The sequence below is a fragment of the Equus caballus genome, chromosome 8, assembly GCF_041296265.1.
Source record: "Equus caballus isolate H_3958 breed thoroughbred chromosome 8, TB-T2T, whole genome shotgun sequence".
NCBI lineage: Eukaryota > Metazoa > Chordata > Mammalia > Perissodactyla > Equidae > Equus > Equus caballus.
The window spans coordinates 41673757-41697083 of NC_091691.1; the positions used below are offsets into that span (position 1 = coordinate 41673757).

General features: G+C 46.1%; 1 protein-coding gene across 8 annotated transcripts in view; it reads left to right on the forward strand.

Moving 5' to 3' along the window:
- The window catches only part of PTPRM (protein tyrosine phosphatase receptor type M), a 770187-nt gene that overhangs the window by 743728 nt on the left and 3132 nt on the right, over window positions 1-23327 (forward strand). For 4 of the 8 annotated variants that reach the window (XM_023648190.2, XM_023648191.2, XM_070220563.1 and 1 more), the window contains 9 exons: window positions 298-348; window positions 4073-4227; window positions 4494-4629; window positions 6389-6538; window positions 7284-7457; window positions 8472-8603; window positions 12196-12321; window positions 14183-14346; window positions 19225-19360. In XM_023648190.2, coding sequence (XP_023503958.2) covers window positions 298-348; window positions 4073-4227; window positions 4494-4629; window positions 6389-6538; window positions 7284-7457; window positions 8472-8603; window positions 12196-12321; window positions 14183-14346; window positions 19225-19360 — 1224 coding nt within the window. The remainder of the gene's footprint in view (window positions 1-297; window positions 349-4072; window positions 4228-4493; window positions 4630-6388; window positions 6539-7283; window positions 7458-8471; window positions 8604-12195; window positions 12322-14182; window positions 14347-19224; window positions 19361-23327) is intronic. The other 4 variants (XM_023648193.2, XM_070220564.1, XM_070220565.1 and 1 more) reach the window with 1 other exon arrangement.

The window sequence follows — 23327 nt, forward strand, 5'->3', positions numbered from 1 at the left end:
GCTTCCTTGAGGCTTTTCAGGCCTGTGGTTTAATATGGACTGATGGGCTTTCCAGTTGGAAATGACCCCTCTGGAAACACAAGTAGACACGGGATTCTCTTGCATGAACCAACGCCTCCATTCATACTCACTCCCATACTGGTTTTAGCCTTTCATACTTGCTGGTGATGGGTTGAGAATGCTGTGCTTTGGCTCTCCTCTGCCTCATCCCATGTGCATGGATGGGGCTTTTTCTCTGGGATTCGTTGTAGGGCATAACAGGGAATTTCCTTATTCCCCCTCTTTCCGCTGACATAGGGAGGGGCCGGAAGTGAAGCAAACTGCAGCCCATCCAGAGAAGTGTCACAGGTAGGCTGCGGGGAAGGTGGAAGTGATGTGGCTGAGAAATGCTCTGCCTTCCAGTCCTCATCTTGCCTTCGATGAAGGGGAAACAGGCTTTTGTCTCTGAGTTCCACAGACTTTTCTATCAAGAGCTGATTCTCCAGAGCTGAGCCCTGCCGTGGACGTAGCTATTCTGTCACGAATTTGTTCGGTGAAACCCTGCACTCATTTAATGGTAGCAGGTCCTGGGAGGACCTGGGTGTAAGGGGACTGCTGGGCAGTGCTTGGCCATCCTCCTTCTCTTCTCATTGCATCCGAGCGCACTTTCTGATTAACAAGACCAGTTTTAGGAAATGAAGGAAATGGCAGAGTTTGCTTGTTGGCTAATTTATCTTGATGTTTTGAACTACCTATCCTGGTTTTCAAATCCGTATTTCTCACTGAATCACAAGGCTGAAAAGACTTTATTTTAATCTGTTTTTCATACTATTTAGCATTTTTTTTCCTTAGCCTGTCTTTTTTAATAAGCAGGCAGGAGGCTTGGAGACTTCAAAGAATGTGGAGTTCTGCTTGACTCAATTCTTCAAGTTCTGAACCTCACACTTTGATGTCAATTTTTTTCCTTCCTAGGCAGGACTGGGGAAAAAAACACATGGAGGATTTTAGTATAGCTTTTGGCAAGAGCACTCATGAATAACTGCATTAAAACACAGCGATAAAAGACCCTCGATATTTTTTTCTTTAAAAAAAAATCATCCAAAGACCATCACTTAAACATGGAGTTCTTTGAACAGTAGTCAGCTCTCTAATAAGCTGAAAACGCATCTCTGCTGCTTCGGGGGGTGTCTGTTTATGTCTTTGCTCTTTTTTAACCTCTTATTGTGCTCTCCTACATCCCCGGCTGCACCGAAAGGTTTCCGAAATACCCGGTTATTTTAGTCATCAGTCAGCCAGCGAAGAGGTGGTGGAAGGAAGGGAAGGATGAGGAGCTTACTGAGGCATCTGGAGAAACCAGAATGACACGTTAGAGATTTTCTAACTGGGCAACTGGAACCTTTAAGGAAAACAAATCATTAGTACTTCTGTGGAGCACTTCTTGTAGGATTTAAACTTTCTCATTAGAAGAGAAAGAAAAAAACAATCAAGCATGTACTGCGAGAGTCCTGAAATTCTGATTCTATTTTGAGAGTAGGTTGCATCGAGGGACCTAAAGGTGAAAAATGGTTTTGGGCTCCGCTCTGTGAAACAAGTAGACTTGTTGCGGTTAGAAACTGATGAATTCCTGTTCTGCATGAGATTGTCATCTTTCCTTTCCCATGTAGCTGATGACTCAAAGCTAAACAGATTTTAAATAACATTTAGTGCCTTTTGTGTCAGGAGGAAGAGAACTCATAAGTCTCCATGGATCCAGGCTGTCTAGTGAATCTGTCCCCGTCTGTCCTAGCAGAAAGGAAGTTGACAACAGCCACTGAATTTTCTCTGCCCAGGAGGTGCCTGGGACTCAGAGAAGGCAGTGGAATATGGTCCTGCTATCTCAGAGACAGAGCCTGTACTTAGCGATTCATTCATTCCACAAATATTTATTATGTACCCACTTTGGGCTAGGCCCTATTGTATGTCTTGGGTTCTTCCTTCCCATTATATTACATGGGAAAATGAAGTGAATATCAGTTTTTTCCTATAGCATTAATACGTGTTATAGTGAAAAAAAAAAACCTAATTGATATCAAACTGAGAAGTATTTGGGCTGTGATCACTGATCACATCTATGGGGTTTTTTCCCAAAATGTATTACGAAACAGCAAGAGGAGAGACTGCGATGTCAACGCACAAGAATAAGAGTTGGCTCGGAGGCAATGTCCTTTGCTAATCTTCTCAATAGTGAACATATTCAAAGGTGGGGGTTTATTTTGGGAGGAAGTTTTTTGCATCCCAGAAGCCGACATTGACGTTGCTCAGGAAGCGAGTCTAAGATCAGTTGGGGGCCCATCCTATGACAGCTGGAGTTCAGGACTTGGGGATGCTGCAGCTGAAATCTAGCAAAGCTAGAAGGGGAAGTTCTCAAAAAGTAAAAATAAAAAGACAGTATACGGAAGAAATAAATGCCCTTTGGTCCTCTTTGGAATAAATCAATGTTTGTTATAGGCTTTCCCACTTCATGGGACCACCCAGCCCTGGTTGTGAGTAAAGCCAGGGGGGGCTTTCTGGGGATTAGAGGGTGACAGATTCAACCAGCGTCTTCTGATGGAGACTTTGGGACCAGCCAAATGGTACCATGGTTTCACTGATGAGAAATATGGGCTCCTAACCACCTAGTAATATTACTCTGGGGTATGTTACAGAGCATGTTTAGCCGATGACAGCGTTGATTTTCATATGTGAATCCCTGACGGACTAATTCCTTAATGTTTAAACTCCATTAAAGAATAGGATGATTTTCAAAGAGAAATAAGGCTTCAGCATTTGTGAGTTATTAAAAAGTCATATTAACACACTGATAGCAAATAAGTCTTATCTTAAAATCTGCAATTGTTTGTCTCTCCTAGTCTTTCAAAGCACGTAAAAATTCTAAATTTCTGTTTTGCTCATTAAGTATGTGTGAACACTAACTGATGGTGAGTGTTATGAGGTTAGTGGGTATTTAATGTTAAGGTATAATAAAACCAAACCCAGGGCCTAACACAGAGCTGGTATTTGGTAATTGATCATTGAATGAGAGGAGGGAGAAAGTCAAATTTGACCCCCAGTTCACATCTAGCCTTGATTCTGGAAGTAATTGTTGTTTTCAAAGCAGATTTTTGCTTTAAGACATTGTCCTAATTCATAGGTTCATAGTTAGAAAAACAAAGTTGATAGATATAAATCAACTTAATTATTCTCAAAACAAGAGTAAATTAAAAAAACAAATAACCTTAAAGTCCCTTTTCTTCTGCCTTCGCTTTAGTTCAATGGCAGGCAACCCTCCCACCTCAGCTTAGTGATCTAACAGAATTCCAGCAGAACTTCATTTCCATGGTAGATCTTTGCTTACATGCCTGTTTCCCACAAGCTGACTGTGACAGCCGCTTAAAGACGAGAAACACTGTCTTCGTCCCCGTGTGTCCCCAGCACCTGGCATCATGCCTTAAGCACTGCATTTACTCAGATTGTTGGTGAATGCATTAAATGTTTACCCAAATTAAAAAGAGAAATCTAACAAACTGAGCTGCAAATGAAAATGAGTTCTCTGGCCTATCTCGTTAGAAAGTAGTCCTCATTCGTTCTTCCAGGGATGTTCTCTGAGCATCCACAGTGTGTACCTGGCACAAAGGTACCAGATGACAGAAGAGAGAGAACAAGAGTCTTGCATTTCAGTAGCTGGTTTTGAGCCCACAGATCCCCTTTTAATTCCTCTGGTCCCCGTTCTGCACTTCTTTCTCTGCAGACCTGCCCCTCACACGGTAGGATCTAAGTGACTCACAAACTGTTAGAAAGGAATTTCAAGGAATCAGAGAGATCCATTCATTTGCTGGAATTGCACCTGTCAGTTAGGGTTTTCCCCAATATTACCTCCCCTGTCACGCCCACAGACACCTTTCTGCCTGCGATAAGGCTTCATGGTGCTCACTAATTCTAAGAAAGCCCTCCTTCCCGGCAGTAAACAGTCCCACGGCAGGCTTGCTGACTGCTCAGGGGTACTGCAGTCTCTGGGTTGCTCATCGCTTATTTTCCTTTGCTCTCGTCCTGTGTTCTGCTGACTGGCTGATGGCAGAGAGGCGTTCATGAAATCCGAGAGATCAGACAGTTCCACTTCACTGGCTGGCCGGATCACGGGGTCCCTTACCATGCCACGGGGCTGCTGGGATTCGTCCGGCAGGTCAAATCCAAGAGCCCGCCCAGTGCAGGCCCGTTGGTGGTGCACTGCAGGTAAGCAGAGCGCTGGGGGCCTCCGGAAGGAAGCACAGTGGGCAGTGGGTGCAGGCGGCCTTTGGGGTGATGAAAATGTGTTGGGACCCGATAGGGGTGATGGTAGCACCACCTTGTGAAGGTGCAAAATGCCACTGAATCGTATGCTTTAAAATAGTGTATTTTATGTTATGTGAATTTCAACATCATAAAGCTTTTGTAAAGGCGGCAGCAGCAGCAGCGCAGGGATCCTTCCTCTTCCACTGACAGACCCTCTTTCCCTTCAGTGCCGGTGCCGGGAGGACAGGCTGTTTCATCGTCATCGATATCATGCTGGACATGGCGGACAGGGAAGGGGTGGTAGACATCTATAACTGTGTCAGGGAGCTGCGCTCGCGGAGAGTGAACATGGTGCAGACTGAGGTAGGTGCTCCCTGGCGGGCCTTGGCTGGGTCCCCAGGGCCTCTCCGGCATCACCACCTCCCAGAGCCACAGCCAAGGGGAGAGGAGCCCCAGCAGTCCTCTCCTCAGAACTCCCTGGAAGAAAACAGTGAAATACCTGGCAATCCCGCCTGCCTTCCTCCCTCCTCCCTCACTCCCTCCTCCCCTTCCTCCCTCCTCCCTCACTCCCTCCTCCCCTTCCTCCCTTTTTCCTTTGGTTTTTCCTTTCAGAAACAAACAGAAAAGGGCAGGAGTCTCCCAGGTGCTGGTGTCTGTGGCCATGACCCTAAATTTCCTTATGCTTCTGTGTCAAGGAGCCCAGTAGAGTCTCCACATTAAGCATTCAGGATTTCAATACCATTTCTTTTTAAACTGCCTGGTAACCAGAGCAAGACCACTCCTGAAAATAGCCAGGCATTTGCCAAGTGGCTCAAGGGCATCTCTGCACATTTTGTTCTTCTCCTCCTATTCCTGGAACTTCGGCGCAGTGGCCTGGCTCATGCGCATTTGCCCATTTTGTAGAAGCACTCTGTACAAACTAGTACTTCCATTAATTAGAATTCAAGGGCTATCAGGAATTTAAGTTTTTAAGAATAAGTATTGTATCCTGCTCTTAGGAAATTCATATTTTTACTATTTCATCATTTTAAGTAGGTATTACATCCACCACCTGGAAAATGATTCCTGAAGTAGAATGAAGAATAAATAAGAATCCCTTACATTTTGTTTGTACATTAAAGTTGACAAAAGCCACTAGGAAACTGAATTCCTTTTTTTTTTTTTTACTAACATAAAGAAAAATAGCAAAAACTGTAAATGCTACTTTCGTGGTCTTTTTCTCTTTAAAATAGGGATTCTTTGTTTTAAAGATAATGATAATGTATTTTTTAATATATGTTACAGTTAATCAAATGTTGCCACATCCAATTTCTCACTTGATCCTCTTTTTTGAGGTGTTGTTTTAGAGAGTGGGCTGTTTTTAAGGATTAAGAGTCCTACTTATTTATAGAAATCAAGGTAAAAAATGAGATTTTTGCATCTCATGTAATTGAAAATCAATCATAAATATGGTAAAACTTTGGTAATTAACTGTAGGAGAAGTCAGTGCCAATTCTGAATTAGGAGAGTACCTATTTTTAAACTGTGGATTTGTACATACAAACGAGAGCTCTTCTATGGACACATAAGACTTTTGTTATTATCACATTAATTAGTGTTTCACAATCAGTAGCTTTAAGTGCTTGGAACTGTTTGTTTTCACAGTGATGTCAAGTTTCCCTGGAACTCCTTTGCACTATTAATTTGGTTAGCAAATTGTCTTTTCATCCTAGATAGATAAGATTCTGCTCATTTCATCATCTGGGATATTGTGTTCCACACTCGTGGGATCAGAATTACAGCACCTGCTCTGAGATTTATCCATGTCTGATGGGTTCTGATCAGTCCATGTAACACTTCTGCATTGAGCCCGTTTGTCTCTTCCTCCCTTCCTTCCTCATACTGCCGCACATGGCCACTCAGGAATGTCCCAGCCATCCCATGTGGGTACAGGATTTCTGGTGCTGGAAGACCCCCTCCTAGCAGTCAGGTCTTCATACTTAGCCTTTCTGTCGGGGATACATTGTCTGTGATAGACCACGGTTCCATTACCTTGACCACGTGGAGCTGCTTCTCTCCTTCTCTAGTTCTCTTGGGTTGCCTTGGTTTCTCTGTTACTAATTAGTCCCATCTGCTTTACCAGGAGCAATATGTGTTTATCCATGATGCCATCCTAGAAGCCTGTCTTTGTGGAGACACCTCCATCCCTGCTTCCCAAGTTAGGTCTCTGTATTATGACATGAACAAACTGGATCCACAGACGAATTCAAGCCAGATTAAAGAGGAATTCCGGGTAAGTCACGCTAAAGGGAGAGACGACTGGCTGTGACTTTGCTCCTTAAGAAGTATCTCGAAGTTAGCTCTTGAACTCTTGAGCCAACATAGGGTTTCTCAGCCTCGGCACTATTGACAATTCTGTGCTGTGGGGGCTGTCATGTAGGATGTTTAGCAGCATCCCTGGCCTCTACCCTGGGTGCCAGGAGGCCTCTACCACATCTGTTGTGATAACCAAAAATGTGTACAGAAATTGCCACTGTCCCCTGGGGGGGATAGTTACCTAGTCAAGGACCACTGGTGTAGCAGAGCCATTTCCCCATTTGAAAGCAGACACCAGGCAGTCCCACAGTGTCACAGTGGTGCAGCTACACCAAGCAAGGTGCATTCAGTGTACTTACCAGGCAAGAGTTCTTCATTGCATCCCTCATATTCACTTTCAGTCTAAATGTACTTGGCTCTAGGCCAAACTCTACTCAACCTTTTACTCCCAAGACCCAGAGGTCCAGCCCTAGTCGGACTTTATGGCACTTAATCTTACAGATCCACAGTGGCCCTTATGTCTGATGGGTACTGTCTGTGGACAAAATCCAAGGAGAGAAAAGAGAAATAAAAATGTAACTGTGTAAGTGGCGATATGGGGCAAGTGAGGGACAGGACCATCTTGTGGTCAGCTGCAAGCAGGCTGGATCTTCTGACGTGTGAAGCTGAAACCATGTGCCATCCAGTGTTTCTTCCCCACGTGTCTGTGTTTCTCCATCTAGACCCTGAACATGGTAACACCGACCCTGCGCGTGGAGGACTGCAGCATCGCACTTCTGCCCCGGAACCATGAGAAAAACCGGTGCATGGACATCCTGCCGCCAGACCGCTGCCTGCCCTTCCTCATCACCATCGACGGGGAGAGCAGCAACTACATCAACGCCGCCCTCATGGACGTAAGCCGGCTCACCTGCCCTCGCAAGGAGACGGGGAGATTTCTCTCAAGGAGGAGCCCTGGGAAGATGGCAGGCGGGGCCTGGCTCTCCTCCTTCCGCTCATCTGCACTTGTTTTTCTTTAAGACATAAACTGGTTTTTCAACAAAGTGCCTTTCAGATTCCATGTATGTTTTTGTGTCGGGGCCGAGGTTCTTGGTCTCTCGGGGACCACCTGTCCCAAAGTATTGATAAATGAAGCGTGTCCTGGTTACTCTCTGAGCTCTTAATTTCCACCCTGCCGCCCGGAGAGCAAGAGACAGCTATTAAGTCACTAAGGAAGTGAAGTGGGATAATACGGTTTGCAGCGTTACTCTAGTTCCCGTTCCTCCTAATTTAGGCAGTAATTAACATGGGGAAAAATTTGCCTGTCAGTACAAATAGTACACAACTCATTACTTCCTGTCAGTCTGTTGACTTCTAACTGAATGAGCATTTGCTATTTAGTTGATGGAAAAAGTGAATGGATATTTTCAGTGCTAATATGGAAATCTTAATTCTACCGGTGTGGTGTCAGTAAAGAGGTCCTTACACTTGTTTGGAGCTCTCCGGAGCTGTAAAAGGCCTGGGTGTCCTTTTATGGCAGGATTAAGTAACACCATCACACATGTAAATGATAAGATTTTGGGGAAAGCAGGACTGTTTTAATTGTGCATATTTTTTAAAGTAAAGTTAAATTTTCCCTATTAAAATAATTATGTATAGGGTCGATATTGCTTTTCTACCAGAAACATCAAAAAATTTGTAAGATATACTTATTAAGCTTTCCTAGTATCAAAGTGGGAGTATTTGATCAGTATTATTCTGCGGGTGAGTTTACATTTAGTCTATTTTGGCATGGACGTGGTAGTAGAATTCAGCAGTGTTAAGTATGCTCAGTGTCTTCTGTCACAAGCTCCCGTGTGCACTGATAACTTAGCTCCCGCCCTCCACGTTTTCCTGGGGTGTATTCGGATCTTTCTTGTTTGTGATTCCAGAGCTATAAACAGCCTTCAGCTTTCATAGTCACCCAGCATCCTTTGCCAAACACGGTGAAAGACTTCTGGAGACTAGTGCTGGATTATCACTGCACGTCTGTCGTGATGCTGAACGACGTGGATCCTGCCCAGGTGAGACTCGTGGATCCCCGCAGGCGGGCTGTGCCCAGGTCAAACCTGTGGTTGCTCTGTCGCTCTCTGAGAAGTACAGGCTCCAGTGCCAGGTCACAAAAGCCAGGCCAGCATCGAGAACTGGACATGTCGAAACATGGATGTCAAAAATCAGGTGGAATTAGGGATCAGGGCAGAAAGTAGACCGAAACTGGAAAGACAGACTGAAATCATAGATGGTGGAAGCAACAGGGCAAGACAGGGTCAGAAGTGGGGCTGTTCCCAGGGGATGGAAGCACTACTGGGGGAGACACGAGGTGTGGGTGGAGCCGGAGCTCACCTGGAACGTGACTGTCGCAGAGCTGAGGGCAGGGCAGGCAAACCAGAGAGTCGTGAAGAGAGGAGTGGGCCTCTGACTCCGCCCTCAGTCGTGTCCTGGGCATCTGTGTGCTTCCTGGCACAGCTCACCTGGAGCCTGCAGGAGAGAGAGATCATCATGGTCGGGTGACAGGGGAGACCAACACGTGATTTTAAGGGACAGCAATTAGTTTTGTCAGCTCTTTGATAAAGCTATTAAAAAGAAAGAAGACTGGACTTGAACGTAAGAGAAGCTCAGAATGATAAGTGTGGCTTTTGCACAGCTCCCTTTCTTAAACATAAAAAGAGAAAGAATGGACAATGATGACTCAATATTAGTGTTGGGGTTGGAAACATTTTCTTAAAGGGATTTGTCAGGCAAGTGTGGGCACAGAGCCCTTTAGGAGCTGAACTCGCTGCTCTAGGGGACGGCTCTGCCAGTCCAGGCTTAACTACCATGACCTAGGGCATTATGGGAGGTTTGAACTTAGTGTGTTTTAAGAATAAACTTGTTCTGGAATGGAATTAATTTCCCATCTAGTAGATACAAATTCTCTTTTAAAAAAAAAAAAGAAAAAAAGAGGTCTGAAGTATTTCAGCATCCGAACTGGACAAGATTTTCCCTTCCGAAAATCCATTTTATTGCCATCAACCTGCCATAAATAGCATGGACATCACTTCAACTCTATAATGTTTTTAATTATGTTTGAGGCACTACATTATATTTTTAAGGCTCTAGCCTGAAAGCCAGTTAATGAAATAATAATGATAATCCTTGTCCTCAGTGAGTCCTTTTTACTTAAGAAGCTTAAATGTTTTAGAATTCTTCCCCATAGATCCTCTCCGAAGGATAGATTGCAACTGTTTATAAAGACAAGCACACGCGACAGCTTGGGGAACTTCAAAGACACAACTCAAAATAGGAGCAGTGATCCTGATTTTCTAATTGACAATGCCATGGGCTAAGTTTCACTGATTCAAGATTCCTTCGTCATCGACCGTTACAGGATAAGAGACTTGTTCCCTCTTCAGAGTCCTTCTATTTCCCCTCATGTGAATCTTGAAATATAGTGATATACTGGTTTTGCTCACATTCGTGAGCCAGACATTAGTGATTTGGGCGTGTTCTTTTGAACAATGGTGTTTGAACTCTAAAGCTGCATTCCAGGCCCGAGCTGCTGGACGCAGACCAGGCATTGGCTTGCCAGTGGTAGCAGAGACGGACTCCAGTTCCGCTCGGCAGACAGAGCTGATTTCAGAGTGAGGGAGGAGAGGCTCTTGGGACCCAGTCTTGCAGAGAACACCAAACTGCGCATTTGAACTTAAAGGCTTTGCAATTGTACAGGAATAGCACTCAACTATTTTAAGTATTTATAGGTCCAGTTCATGGGCATGTTATGCACCATTTAAGCCATTTTCTCCCCGGTTTACTTGGGCAGAGTGCAGGATGGAGTGTGCCAGGAGCCAAGTGCTGGCCTGGGCCATTTGTATTTCTCTGGTGTGAATGACAAGCTTTTGATCAGGGCTGGAACTGAGAGAGGAAGCAAAAAGCGAAGCCCGCCCAGTCAGAAGAAAAATGGGCAGAACAGTTCAAACAGGCATGTTAAGGCTTTGATTCCCATCTCGGAGTCCCATCATAATGGCTGTAAGTTTTAACAGTGGGTGCATGTTGGTATCAAAAAGAAAATAGGGGCTGGCCCAGTGGTGTAGTGGTTAAGTTTGCACACTCCACTTTGGTGGCCCGGGGTTCATGGCTTCAGATCCCAGGTGCAGACCTATACACTGCTCATCAAGCCATGCTGTGGTGGCATTCCACATACAAAATAGAGGAAAATTGGCACAGATGTTAGCTCAGGGCCAGTCTTCCTCACCAAAAAAAAGAAAAGAAACATCAGCATGCTATGGTTTGACAAGGCAGTTTTATAACTTGTCATCAGGAAGTGCTGGTGAGGAAGAAAAAATTTCATGGGAGCATTGTTTAAAAATAAGGGAATGTAATTTCTAAAATACTATAAACTTAGCTGACGTGAAAAGTACTCTTAGTTATCCTACGTTCATTCGTGATCATAAAGTCCAAAGTTTTAACTTCTTTATAATAGAGAGAGGGAGATTGCTGTTTCCACTGACCCACTGTTAACTGAAAACTATCTTGCAATCTTGGGTATAAACCAACCTTTAACATGAGATTTTAGATCCTGTGGAAAATAAAAGTCATCAAAAAAAAAATTTCAACCTCTGGATGCTCATTCTGCTCAAAATGAGATGATATGTTTTTCATCTGCTCTTGGCCAGTTGAAACCACTTATAAAATAATGAAGTCGTTTCCTCTTGCCTCACCACAGGCCATTTGTCCCTCAGGTAAGTCCCTCCCCAAAACATCACTGGATGCCAAGTCCTAAAAGAAGTTTACTTTCAGACTTAAAATGCCTGCAAGGGTCTTGGGGTTTTAGGAAAGGTTTGTGAGAAGAAGAGATCTTGGCATTCCCTCACCTGTCTCCAGGCTTCGTATTTCTGTGGGGTGGTGGCAAATGAAAGTGCCTCTTTCATAAGCCACCCTCCCAGCAGGCCTCCCAGCATGCTGAGCTGTGTGTCACATTCATACGAAAGTTCTGGTTACCCAGGATCACCAATACCTGGAGTTTGAGACACCAGGAAATTTCCTTTTTAATTAAAGTCACTTCCCCATAAAACAGCAAAGCATTTCCTCTCATTACACTGGGTTTCCTAGATCTGAGCTGGGAGGGTTTGGACCAGAGCATGAAAATGCAACCCAACACTGTTATCGATGTCTTGTCACAAAATAGCCCTATTCCCAGACATGACTACAAGTGACAGTGCAGCCCGGGCAGGGGAGAATGGAGATTTGGGCATTGACAGGTGTGTGTGCCATCTTGAGTATCTCTGCTCTTGTCATGGCAGCCAGTGGCATGATAAGAGTTCCTTACAACATGCAACAGGGATGTTACAACGGATGTGATAAACAGCGTCTGCGTGACCTCCTTGGATAGCAGAACTGCTCATGGTTTAAAGATGCTTTTCTGAGAAAATAATACTAGAAGAAGGACAGGAGGAGTTGAAGAATCAGCCAACAAGAAAGTGCTAAGTCTACTTGCTGGAAGGAAGAGAGAAAAGAAGGAAATGGAAGTGAATCAATGAAGTATTAAAAATTACTGAATGTCAACAGTGACCTTGTCCAAACTGTTAGGAGTAAATTTATTTTTGTAAATAACCTTGTGTTTCTGTGTTTTGAATGCAGTTGTGTCCGCAGTACTGGCCAGAGAATGGAGTACACAGACACGGCCCTATCCAAGTGGAATTTGTTTCTGCTGATTTAGAAGAAGACATCATCAGCAGGATATTCCGCATTTATAATGCAGCCAGAGTAAGAATCGCAGCCAACATGGCTCACGTTGTGGTTTCATTTTTTCCTCATCCGTTGAATCCTTAGAGCCCCCGCTCTGTCAGTCACTGTTCCAGGAGCTTGAACTATAGCAATGAACAGAGCCACGCTCCCTGCCGTGTGGAGCTTCTACTCTAATGGGAGAAGACAGCTGAAAAGTAATGGGTATAACAGATATAGTAATAGATGTAGTATTTAGAAAGTAATAAATGCTATGGAAAAAAACATGGGGAGGTAGAATGTGCTAGGGTCATGAACAGGAGAGAGAGCAAGGCCTCTGTCTTAAATTGATGTGCTTTGTGAGCAAAGACCTAATAGAAGTGAGGGAGCAGACGTATGGCTCTCTGTAGAGATGGCTTTCCAGGCAAGAGTGATAGTGCAAAGGCCCTGAGGTGAGGGCTTGCCTGGTGAGTTCCAGGAACAGTAAGGGGACTGATGTGCTGGAGCACAGTAAACTAACGTCACCTAGCAGGAAAGTTGGAGTGGGGAGGTAGTGGCCAGAGATCTTCTAGGGCCTTCCAGGCCACTCCTAGGATTTGGGCTTTTGCTCTGAAGGAAATAAGGAGCCGTTATAGGGTTGTGAGTAGAAGAATCACATGATATAATTTACCTTCTACAAGGAGCACTCTGGCTTCTGTGATGTGAGTAGACTGTACGGGAGACCCATCAATCCAGGTGAGAAATGACAGTGGCAAGACAAGAGCAGTGGCAGCAGGAGCAAGTAAGCGGTGGATAGATTCTGGCAGCAGAGCCGGGAGGACTGGCAGTTGGTTGGATCCCAGAGGGTCAAGGGTGACTCTCAAGAATTTGGTCCCGAGAACCAGAATGCTGGAATTGATATTAGCAGAGTTAGGAAAGACTGTGGGTGTAAGAGGCCTGTTTGGGGGTGGGGCACACATGGAGAGAGAGCCACGAGTTCACTCTGAAACGTGCCAGGTTGGAGGTGACTGCTAGACACTGAAGTGGATGTACGAGTAGGCCTTTGAGTCTGTGGGGGAAGCTCAGGAGAGAGGTCTGAACTGGCAATATAAAGTGGAGACTTACTGGAATGTTTAAAACCATGACACTGAATGACATCATCACATGAGAGACAGAGAGGAGAAAAGACCCAGAGCCTGAGCCTGGCGCTGTCCTCAGCAGGCAGTCGAGGGAGGCGGGCAGGCCGGGAAGACCCGTGAGGGGGTGGGACAGCTGAGAGCAGAAAGTGTGTCAGCCCGAAGACAGTGGTCACCTGGGTCAAACGCTGCTGAAGGCCAGGAAGCTTTAGTCCAAGTGATTTAGCCATGGCCAGAGTGCAGCTGTGTGGCCGCTGTCTAACACTTTCTTGAATCCTGCAATTCCATTTAATTATGACCAAAGATTAATTAACTATTGATATCTCAGCAAAATTCACACAAATAAGCAAAACCGTATTATACTCACAGGAAACACAATGTAATCTGTATCACCCTGAACTCGCGAACATCCCCAGATTACAATTTATCCTTTACTTTTAATTCACCAGTACTTATAGTAAAGCCCTTTTACCACTCACTGCACAGTGTGGTCAATGCTCCTGTTGTGTTATTTTTCACTTGGCTTCTGCAAAATTGTAAGCATTCTGCTTCACTTTTATTTGTCTGGCCTGTTATTTAAAACATCTGCTTTTTTATAACATCTCGAGATTAAAACTCATAACTCTCCAGGCCAGTAGAAACGCCCTTCATTATTTCCAGGCCTCTCCTTCCATAATGTCCTGCTTTGATGAGAAGACCAAGCAGGTGGAATCAGCCCCCTGGAATTCAGTAAAGTAAATAATGCCCGTTTCCTTTCCTCTCCTTGATTGTTGCCTGACTCTCTGTAGCCCCAAGATGGATATCGGATGGTGCAGCAATTCCAGTTCCTGGGCTGGCCGATGTACAGGGACACACCGGTGTCCAAGCGCTCCTTCCTGAAGCTCATTCGCCAGGTGGACAAGTGGCAGGAGGAATACAACGGCGGCGAAGGCCGCACAGTTGTGCACTGCTTGTAAGTGCTCAGATAGAGCTTCCGTCTCAGAATGGCCAGGCCCACGCCGGCTGGTACCTCCTCCTTCACTATCTTTTGTTTCACTATAAATGGAGAAGAAATAAGCAGGTCTGGGTGAAAGGAGATGATCATTCTACTCATTAAGGGTTTGGTTTGCTTTGCAGAAAAAAAGACACACACATTTTGCATTTGGTTGGGGTGTCACTGCTATAAAAATAAGCCTTGACACTGTGATTGGGACCTCTTCGCAAAAAGACACCCGGGTGGGCTCCTTGTGGGTCTTGAGAGACAACTGTTAAGTTTTCAAGAATTTTCTGAGCTGGCTGAATTTTCTAAACTGTTGGTAACTTGAAATCATTTATGGGGAAGTATTTACATCACAGGAATCAGCAAATGCTACAAATCAGGGCTCCTCCCACCCAGCAAAGCTGGTTTACCATCACACTAGTCGGTAATTCTATTGGAAATCATGTCAGAAACTTCAGAGGCGCTGGCTCCTTTTTCTTTGTACTTTTGGATTTGGGTGGTTTTGGCTAGGAGTGTCTGTGTTGGGAAGATTTGCTTAGAGTCAGCATCTCCAAAGCGTGGCCTGCAGGCCAGGAGTTGTAGCAGGTGCTGAAACGGGAGAACCTCTGCTGCAGAGCAATCGTTCCCAACCTCAGCTGCCTGTTGAGAGTCATTTAGGGAGCTTTGCAAAAAAATACCCGGGCCACCTCCAAAGTAATTAAATCAAAATATCTAGGGGTGGGACCTAGACATCAGTGTTTTTTTTTTTAGCTCCTAGATTATTTCAATGTACAGCCAAGACTGAGAGCCGCAGAATAGAGACTTCCATGCTTTTCAGAGCACTTTTACCTGCATTTTCTCCTTGCCGATGAGCTGTAGCTAATCAGCCAGCTGGAATCAGCTTAATGGAACCGGCAATTAGAAAGTAATGGCAGTTAGGGAAGACGTTTAGAGAATTTGTGGAAACTTTAAGTATAAGCTTATGTCTCTTTTCAGTGGAGTGTCATTAGAAACACACAATGAGATCTCTCCCACGTCTTCCTCTGGGCAGACCGAGGCTGGTTGAAATGGCAAGCTCAGCTAAGGGCCTGGGTTACTCTCCCCTTGGTGCCCACGACTCCCGCAATGCCCCCTGGCAGCCCAGCTCTGGCCTGCCGCTCAGCAAGTCAGAACGTGGCAGCACCTCCTCCAGCAGAAAGCGGACGTGCCCTCGGGAAGAGTCTCCTGAACTTGCTCGTGCTTCTCCTCAACCAGAGGGCCCGACCCTTGGTCCTCTGAAACTGGTCTTAGCCCCTCCCCCTTCCGATTTTCCCCTTCCTTCTCCTGGACCCGGTTCCTTGAAACTGTCTCCACCAAGAAAATGCCAAAAAGGATTGATTAACAGTTCACATCCCCATTTTTATTTCTCTTAGTCCAGATATAGGCTCTGATCAGCATGAGATCAGAGGGTCACCAATGTGAGTTCATACAATCCCAGCAAGAAAAACTGACATTTTAGTTAGAGTTGTATTATACCTGTTAGGTTTTGAAGTACTAAAAATAGTTTGCAGAGGGGCCGGCCCCGGAGCATAGTGGTTAAGTTCACACACTCTGCTTCGGCAGCCCAGGGTTCGTGGGTTTGCATCCCAGGCACAGACCTAGCACTACTCGTCAAGCCATGCTGTGGTGGCATCCCTCATAAAATAGAGGAAGATGGGCACAGATGTGAGCTCAGCAACAATCTTCCTCAAGCAAAAAGAGGAGGATTGGCAACAGATGTTAGCTCAGGGCCAATCTTCCTCACGAAAAAAATAAAAATAGTTTGCAGATACCCATTTCTGTGTCTGGAGACCAGCAGCATATAGAGCTAGGAGCATAATGCGTGCAGGGCTGGCAGCTACCTAACAGGGGCCAGTGCTGTGGGGCAAAGGCCTAAGGCCCAGTGGGCCTGAGACACCAGGATCCATGGAAGAGGAGACACCAGGAGCCCTGAAATCCCTGTATCTTGTACGCACCCACTGGCTCCACGCTTCCAAGACCCAGCGCTGACCTTGGCCTGAGCAACTCCATGTGATATCTGAAACTGTGGGCTGTTCTGTCATTGTAGTGGGCAGTGGTGGGTGTCTGCTGTTTCACCCCTCCTGCCGGCCCAGCACCTGTCCCCTTCTGCTGGCGAGAGAACCTTGACTTTCCTCTGGGAATCTCTCTCCCTCACTCAGGCCCCTGTGGTTCCCATGGGGCTGCGTCTTGCTCTCTTGGCATCAGGCTGGGCATGAGAGCCAGGCCTGGTGAGAGTGTTTGTTGTTGTTTAGATTTATATATCTAAATCTAAGATTTTTAGTCGTGAGAAATGAAGTTACTGTAAATTGGTATCCTCCAGGATAGGCCAGAATGAATGCTTTAAACCACGGCAGCTCCCTGCTGTTCCTGAGATAAGAACAGCCATGGTATTCAGCAAAGCGTAGCACCAGCTGATGGGTGTGGGCAGAGCGTCCCTGCCAAGTCAGACCTCCAGGTACTGTGAATGGCTCCTTGAGCTGTGAATACTCAAGGTGAGCAATAGGGAATGTTTTTCTTTATACATGTCTTCCAGCTAATAAAACCGGAAGAAATGGATAGAATTAAGATACTGCCATTTTTCAAGACTTAATGAAAATAAAGGATGTAGACAATGGTCGTCGACAGCTACTGAAAGCATTAGGTAAAAAGCTGATGGGGAAAAAGCAGTGTGGTCTCAGTGCAAGGATAGAAAAGAGACTGATGGTGCAGAAAGAAGGTCCAGGGCAAGCCGCACCTCAGGGTTGCCTGATCTACAACAGAGACTCCACAGCCACACCCCCACGGCAGGGGAGTGGGAAGAGTGCCTGTGTTCACGGTCTCCCCCCTCACACAACATGCAGAAGTCATTTCCAGACGCGCTGTAGACCAAAACATGAAAAGGAAAACAATGAAGCTTCTAGGAGAAAATCTTAATGACCGTAAGGTAACCAAGGATGTGTTACACCGGACACAGAACACTAGCTGTGAAGGAACATGTTGATAAATTCGATTTCATTAAAGTTAAGCACTTCTGCTCATCAAAAGACACCAGTAAGAGAGTGAAAAAGCAAGACAGAGAGCAGACACAGAGTTTGCAACACACACACCTGACAAAGGACTCTCAGCCAGGATGGCTCGGAACTTCTGCAGGTCAGTAGGAAAAAGAGACAAGCCAGTTGTTTCCATGGGCAAAACACTTGACAGGAACCTCATTTTTCAAAAAAAAGAATAGCCAGTAAGCACAGAAAAGGTACTCGGCATAATTAGTTTTCAAGATGATACAGTTTAAACCAGGTTTGGATGCCACTGCATAATCACCAGAATGACTGAAATTTAAAAGACAAACAAATAAGTGATAATACCAAGTGTTGGTGAAAATGTGGAGTAACTGGAACTCCTGTACCCTGCTGGTAAGAAAGCAGTGTGGTACAACCACTTGGAACTGTTTGACAGCATCTCCTAAAGCTAAGTAGAAATGTTTTCTCTGACTGAGCTTGTCTGCTGCTATGTATATGACTACAGAAATCAGTCATGTGCATCATGAGGAAGGTTTACAGCAGGTTTACTCATAACATCAAGAGCTGGAAATAGCCCAAATTTTCTGAGATCAGCTCTTGGAGAAATAAATTATACAGAAGCATATCCGTCCAATGAGTTCATCTCAGAAATAGAAAAGAATAAACTGCTGAAACAACACGGATGATTCTCACAGATAATATTAAGTGAAATGAGCTAGACTCAAAAGAGTATATACTGTATGATTCCAATTATCCAAAATTCAAAGTAGAAAAAGATAGTAACTACACAGCGAAACAAATCTCTCCAAACCCACTGTCTTGATAAGTGATCAAGGTTAAAATCACCAGCAATAAGGCAGAACACCACCATGAACCCCTCAAAGGATGCAGCGGCCTGTCTGTGGTTTTCTGGCCAAAATGCATAACCTCATTTCCAATCATGAGAAAGCATCAGACAAACCCAAATAAAGGGACATTCTACAATTTATATTTTGTAATGACTTCTTAAATTGTGGATGACAACCATGGCTACTTTCTACATCTACATTCTCTATTTTCTGTTCTACAAAATAACTGACCAGTACTCTTCAAAAATGCTCAGGGTCAGGAAAGACTGAGAACCCACCACAGAAGAGAGGAAACTAAGAAGATAGGACAGTTAAATGCGAAGTGGGATCCTGGACCAGAGAAAGGACACTTGTGAAAAAACTGGTGACATGGGGCTAAGATCTGTGGTTTAGTTAGTAGTGTTGTACCAGTTACTTTCCTGGGTTCCATCATGTTCTGTGCTTGTAAGACGTTCACATCAGGGGAAAGTGCCTATGCAAGGGAACTCTCTATGCTAGTTTTGCAGTGATTCTGTACATCTAAAATTAGTTCAAAATAAAAGTTGTATTTAAAAAGAGCCCTTATGTTTTAGACCTAAATAATGAAACACTAATGGGTTTTTTTTAAGGCCAAGTCCATCTTTGAACATAACCCATACTCGTCACCAGCCATCCTGGCAGATACTAGATGATGTGTCTGTTCACTGAAAAGCTTTCGTGGTGGGCCCTTGCAATAAAAATTGATAAAGTGCTGTTTCCGTTCACATAATCTAGGGCTGAGGCGGAGCTGGGAGAACAGGGTGTGCCAGCTTCTTGTCTCCTCCCATCAAGGGACCTGTGGGCCCAACGCTGAGGCTCGTTGCCTCCATTTGCCTTAATTAGAAGTTCCTGGCCTCAGAGAGCTTCACCGGGCCCGGTTCTCTAGGGTGTGGGCAGCATCTCCACAGATTGTGTGAGCAATGCCATCTAAGGGCGAATGTGGTCCAACCATCTGATTTCTCTTCTGACAGGAACGGGGGAGGCCGCAGTGGGACATTCTGTGCCATCAGCATTGTCTGCGAGATGCTCCGGCACCAGAGGACGGTCGATGTTTTCCACGCGGTGAAGACGCTGAGGAACAACAAGCCCAACATGGTGGACCTCCTGGTAGGCCCCTCCCTCTGTCCTGCTGGGTGGGCGTCTTCCCGGGTAGCTGAGGCGCTCACAGATGTGCAGGGAAACGGGATTTGCAAAAGCGTAATGAGTCGCTTTGCTTGTAAGAGTTTTTCTCCCTCTTCCTCTCTCACTTTGCGTTTTCACAAGGAGACTTCATCTCAACACATTTGGAATGTGGAAATAGTTGAAACTCACAAGTGAACATCCTTATTAATTTCAGTTCCTGGCAGTGCCTTCCGCATGGCTAAGAGCTTAGTCTCCACGGAGAAGAAATAATCATAGCACATGAAATGCCAGATTTTCAAATTATATATTTTATAAATAGCTTAATCACCTAATATTTATCAAAGCTGTGAATTTTAGTTTGACATCCAGAATATTGCATTTAATTATGGTGACCATATCTGAGAAAAGGATTAAAGGAGTGGAGAAACAAAGGACTGTGTGCAATTATTTTCTTAGAGTCTTTCACAAAATTTCTCTTTTTGTATGGAGCTGTTGAAATGCCAACCACTGTGACTGAAGAATAGTAAAATAGCTTAAAGGAGGATGCTTTTAGATTAGGTTTTTGTGCTTCTCTGTCAGTGGGGGAAGGATCTGAAGGAAACAGTAGGACTAATCCCAAGGTCGTGAGAATGGCCTGGGGTGAGAGAGAGGGAGGAAGAGATGGCTGATGCTGACAAGTTTGGAAAGCCTGTGTTTTTGGGTCCCCAGCACTGCGGCAGTAGGGTTAAGACTTAAAATATGATAAAGGGGCTAAAGAGAGAGTCGAGATTCAAGCTAAAGCTGAGAAGTAGCCATGGTCCCCCGCCACGATGGCACACCCTCCCTGCCACATGGGCTGAGTGTGCAGAGAGGTCAGTGTGTCCGTCCTCCTCTCCTTTTGTGGCTCTGATTTTTCTAAATTGCTTCTGAGTTTGAAATTCATGCATCCATTTTGAAGCATGGCACTCTCAAGGGAGATCCAGGAGGCCCTGAGATTTCTTGCTTCGAATTTTTAGGTTTGGGGGCTCTAGAGAAAAGCCAGGTGATTGCTGGGAAGTGGAATAATTTATAACACAAGACTAGATTTTTTTATCCAGCGGGGACAGCTGGATTTTTCTTGACCCCTTTTTCAGCCGCGCTTATAAGTTATCCTCCTCTTCAGCCAGCCTCGAGTCCCCATCAAAGGACTGGGGCCCAGGGGACAGGACAGGCGGGTGCAGCCTGACATTCGCCACTACTTGCCTGGTCAGATTCAGATGGAGTCCTCAGCGCCCAGGTCCTCTGAAGCTATTACAGTGGCGGGAAAACAGCCTGTTTCAGCCAGCAGGGCCCCTCTCTCCTCTGTCCTCCTCGCTTGGCTTTTGAAGTTTCCAGGGCTGTGTCTTAACAGAGACACAGCCTTTAAGGGACAGGTTTTGAGCAGAGAACGTACTTTCCCCTGGCATGTGGTGGGGACAAGCCAACGTGATGACTTGATACACATACACTGTAGAATGGTTACCAAGACCAAGATGAGTAGTGTGCCCGGCACCTCACCTGGTGGGCTCTATTGTGTCTGGTTGTGGGGAGAACGCTGAAGATCTGCTCTCAGAAACTTTCACGTACACAATACATGTTATTAACCTGCTGGACGTTAGAGCCTCAAAGCCTATTCTTCTCATAACTGAAACTTTGTACCCTTTGACCAACATCACCCCATTCCGCCTTCCCCCCGTCTCTAGCAACCACCATTCTATTCTCTGTTTCTATAAAATTGGCTGTTCTTTTAAATGGGAGCTTTAAAAAAATTCAGATCCCTGGACCCAGCCCAGAGCCTCTGATCCAACTGATCTGGGACCTGGCTTCAGCAGCAGAACATTAACAGCCCCCGCCCCCCCACCCCGCAGTGATCTTGGTGTGCAGCCAAGGTTAGGAAACTCACTGTCTAGTCTAGAATGGCTTCAGCCCGGGCTGCACGTCACAATCTCCTGGGGCGCACTCACAAATGCTGGTGCCCAGGCCACGCCCCAGACCAACAAAGCCCAGGCCCTGGAATGGAGCCAGCGCAGGTGACTCCCTGTGCTGCGGGGCGGGAGACAGGGCCAGCAGGATGAAGAGGCCTCCTGCTGGCTGACAGGAGTGTCCAAGCCCACCCCCTCACCGCCATCCCCCCTGCTCTGTCTCCGACCTCTGCAGTGTCTCCCCCGCCCTGTAATTTAGACTGGCCACCCAGACATGGCCCCACTTTCCTCTTCAGTATACTAAAAACCGTATGCTGTGCAAGGTACTCCCTGCAAGATGGCACATGGTGTGGGGTCTACACTTCTCCCCCTTGTGCGGACAACACAACAAATCTACTCACTTCTGTGTATAAACTGCCTCTCTATAGCTCTCCCTGTGAAGTTACATGACATTTACGGGCTATTTGAAAGGTGAGGGGTGTGTGTGTGTGGGTATATGTGTGAGTGTCTTGTGGGTGTGGATGTGGAGGGTGGTGCGCATGTTGGGGTGGAGGTGTAGGCTCGGGTTGAGAATCAGAGAGGCTCGCTCAGATCCCTGAGCTGTGCCCCCGACCAGCTGTGTGGCCTGTCTCTGGGGACACTCGGTGCCATTCTACTTCCCTTGGGCCTGGCCCTGCCACACAGCCCTCCCTCTCCTTGAGTCCTCTTGTGGTCGGTCTTCCTGCGCTCTTAGGGAAGCATTTGGAGTAACCTCTGTGAATGCCTTGGCCCTTCCTCCTGCCACCAGACTCTGATCTCCTTGAAGCAGGGGCCAGCCACGCCCCTCAGCACGAGCAGAGCTCCTGGCTCCAAGGAGGGACCCAGTAAATATTTGCTGAGTGACTGGACATTCCTTCTCTGCAGCCAGACCCACATGCATCCTGAGCTGCCCCTGGCTGCCCTCTGGACCCTAAGGACGACTGTGGCTACATGCTGATGGGTCTGAATACAGAACCAGGCAGGGCCTGTGCACAAGGCTTTGAGGGAAGAAAGTTCTCCATACATTTTTAGAGATGTCGATGAGAGCAATGACCCGTTCTGTTCATTGTCAGAGACACACAGCTGTCTCATCGCCGGGTCTCCTTGGCACAGTGGCTGATCACCCAGTGTGACCTGGCTGGGAACATTGAACCAAATGGTCCCACCCACAATTATTGGCACATGGGGACTATTTCACCCTCCTGGCAAGGGGTATCAATCAGAAGGATTTTGTCCAGATTGAGAGCTCTGTCGGCAGAAGACCCGTCTGAAGCTGGGAGATTTGTCTTAGTTTCAGTAAGTGGGTGCCGAGGGAGGGAAGCTTTGCTCCGGTGAGCCGTGCAGACCGTTCTTTCTGAATCTTCTTCGGCTGGCGACGCGGGGTGTTGGGAGTGCCATGCTGACTGTGGGCCCCGTTCCTCAGACACAGGCAGCGTGTGTCAACGGAGGCACAGCGTGAGCCTTCTGGGGAGCCTCCGGAGCCCTCCCTCAGAGAGCAGGGACTTTTAAAGCATGTTTTACTTAAAAGCACATTTAGGCGCCCATTCAGATGTCACTTTCTCCCTCTTCCTGGGAACCAGAGATGTAGTCTGGGGAGAAGATGGGTCGGGCGTCTCAGAGAGAAATAGCTGTCACTCTGGTTGCTGTCCTGCGCAAGGTGGAGCCCCTGTTCAAGTCACTTCTTCACGCCCAAAGCCAGCTAATGTCACCCAAATCAGAGAGCTTGGGACCAAGACGTAAATGTTCTTTTTTCCCTGAAGTACAAGGACAGCTTGTGTGGCTTAGTTACACTGTTCAGAAGCAAGTGAGAGGAGGGGAGGCGCAGAAGACAGCCCTGCACCTGGCAATCGAGCCCCACAGGTTTCCAATGTAGGGGCGTCCAGGCATTTCCCAGGGTGCTTCGGGGAGGGCACGCGACAATTTATGGTCTTCTTGCTCATTCCCCTTATTTTTCTGATTCAGAAACCAGTCATCACAGAATCTGTGGGGATTGGCAGCTTGCTTAGGAGGGGTAT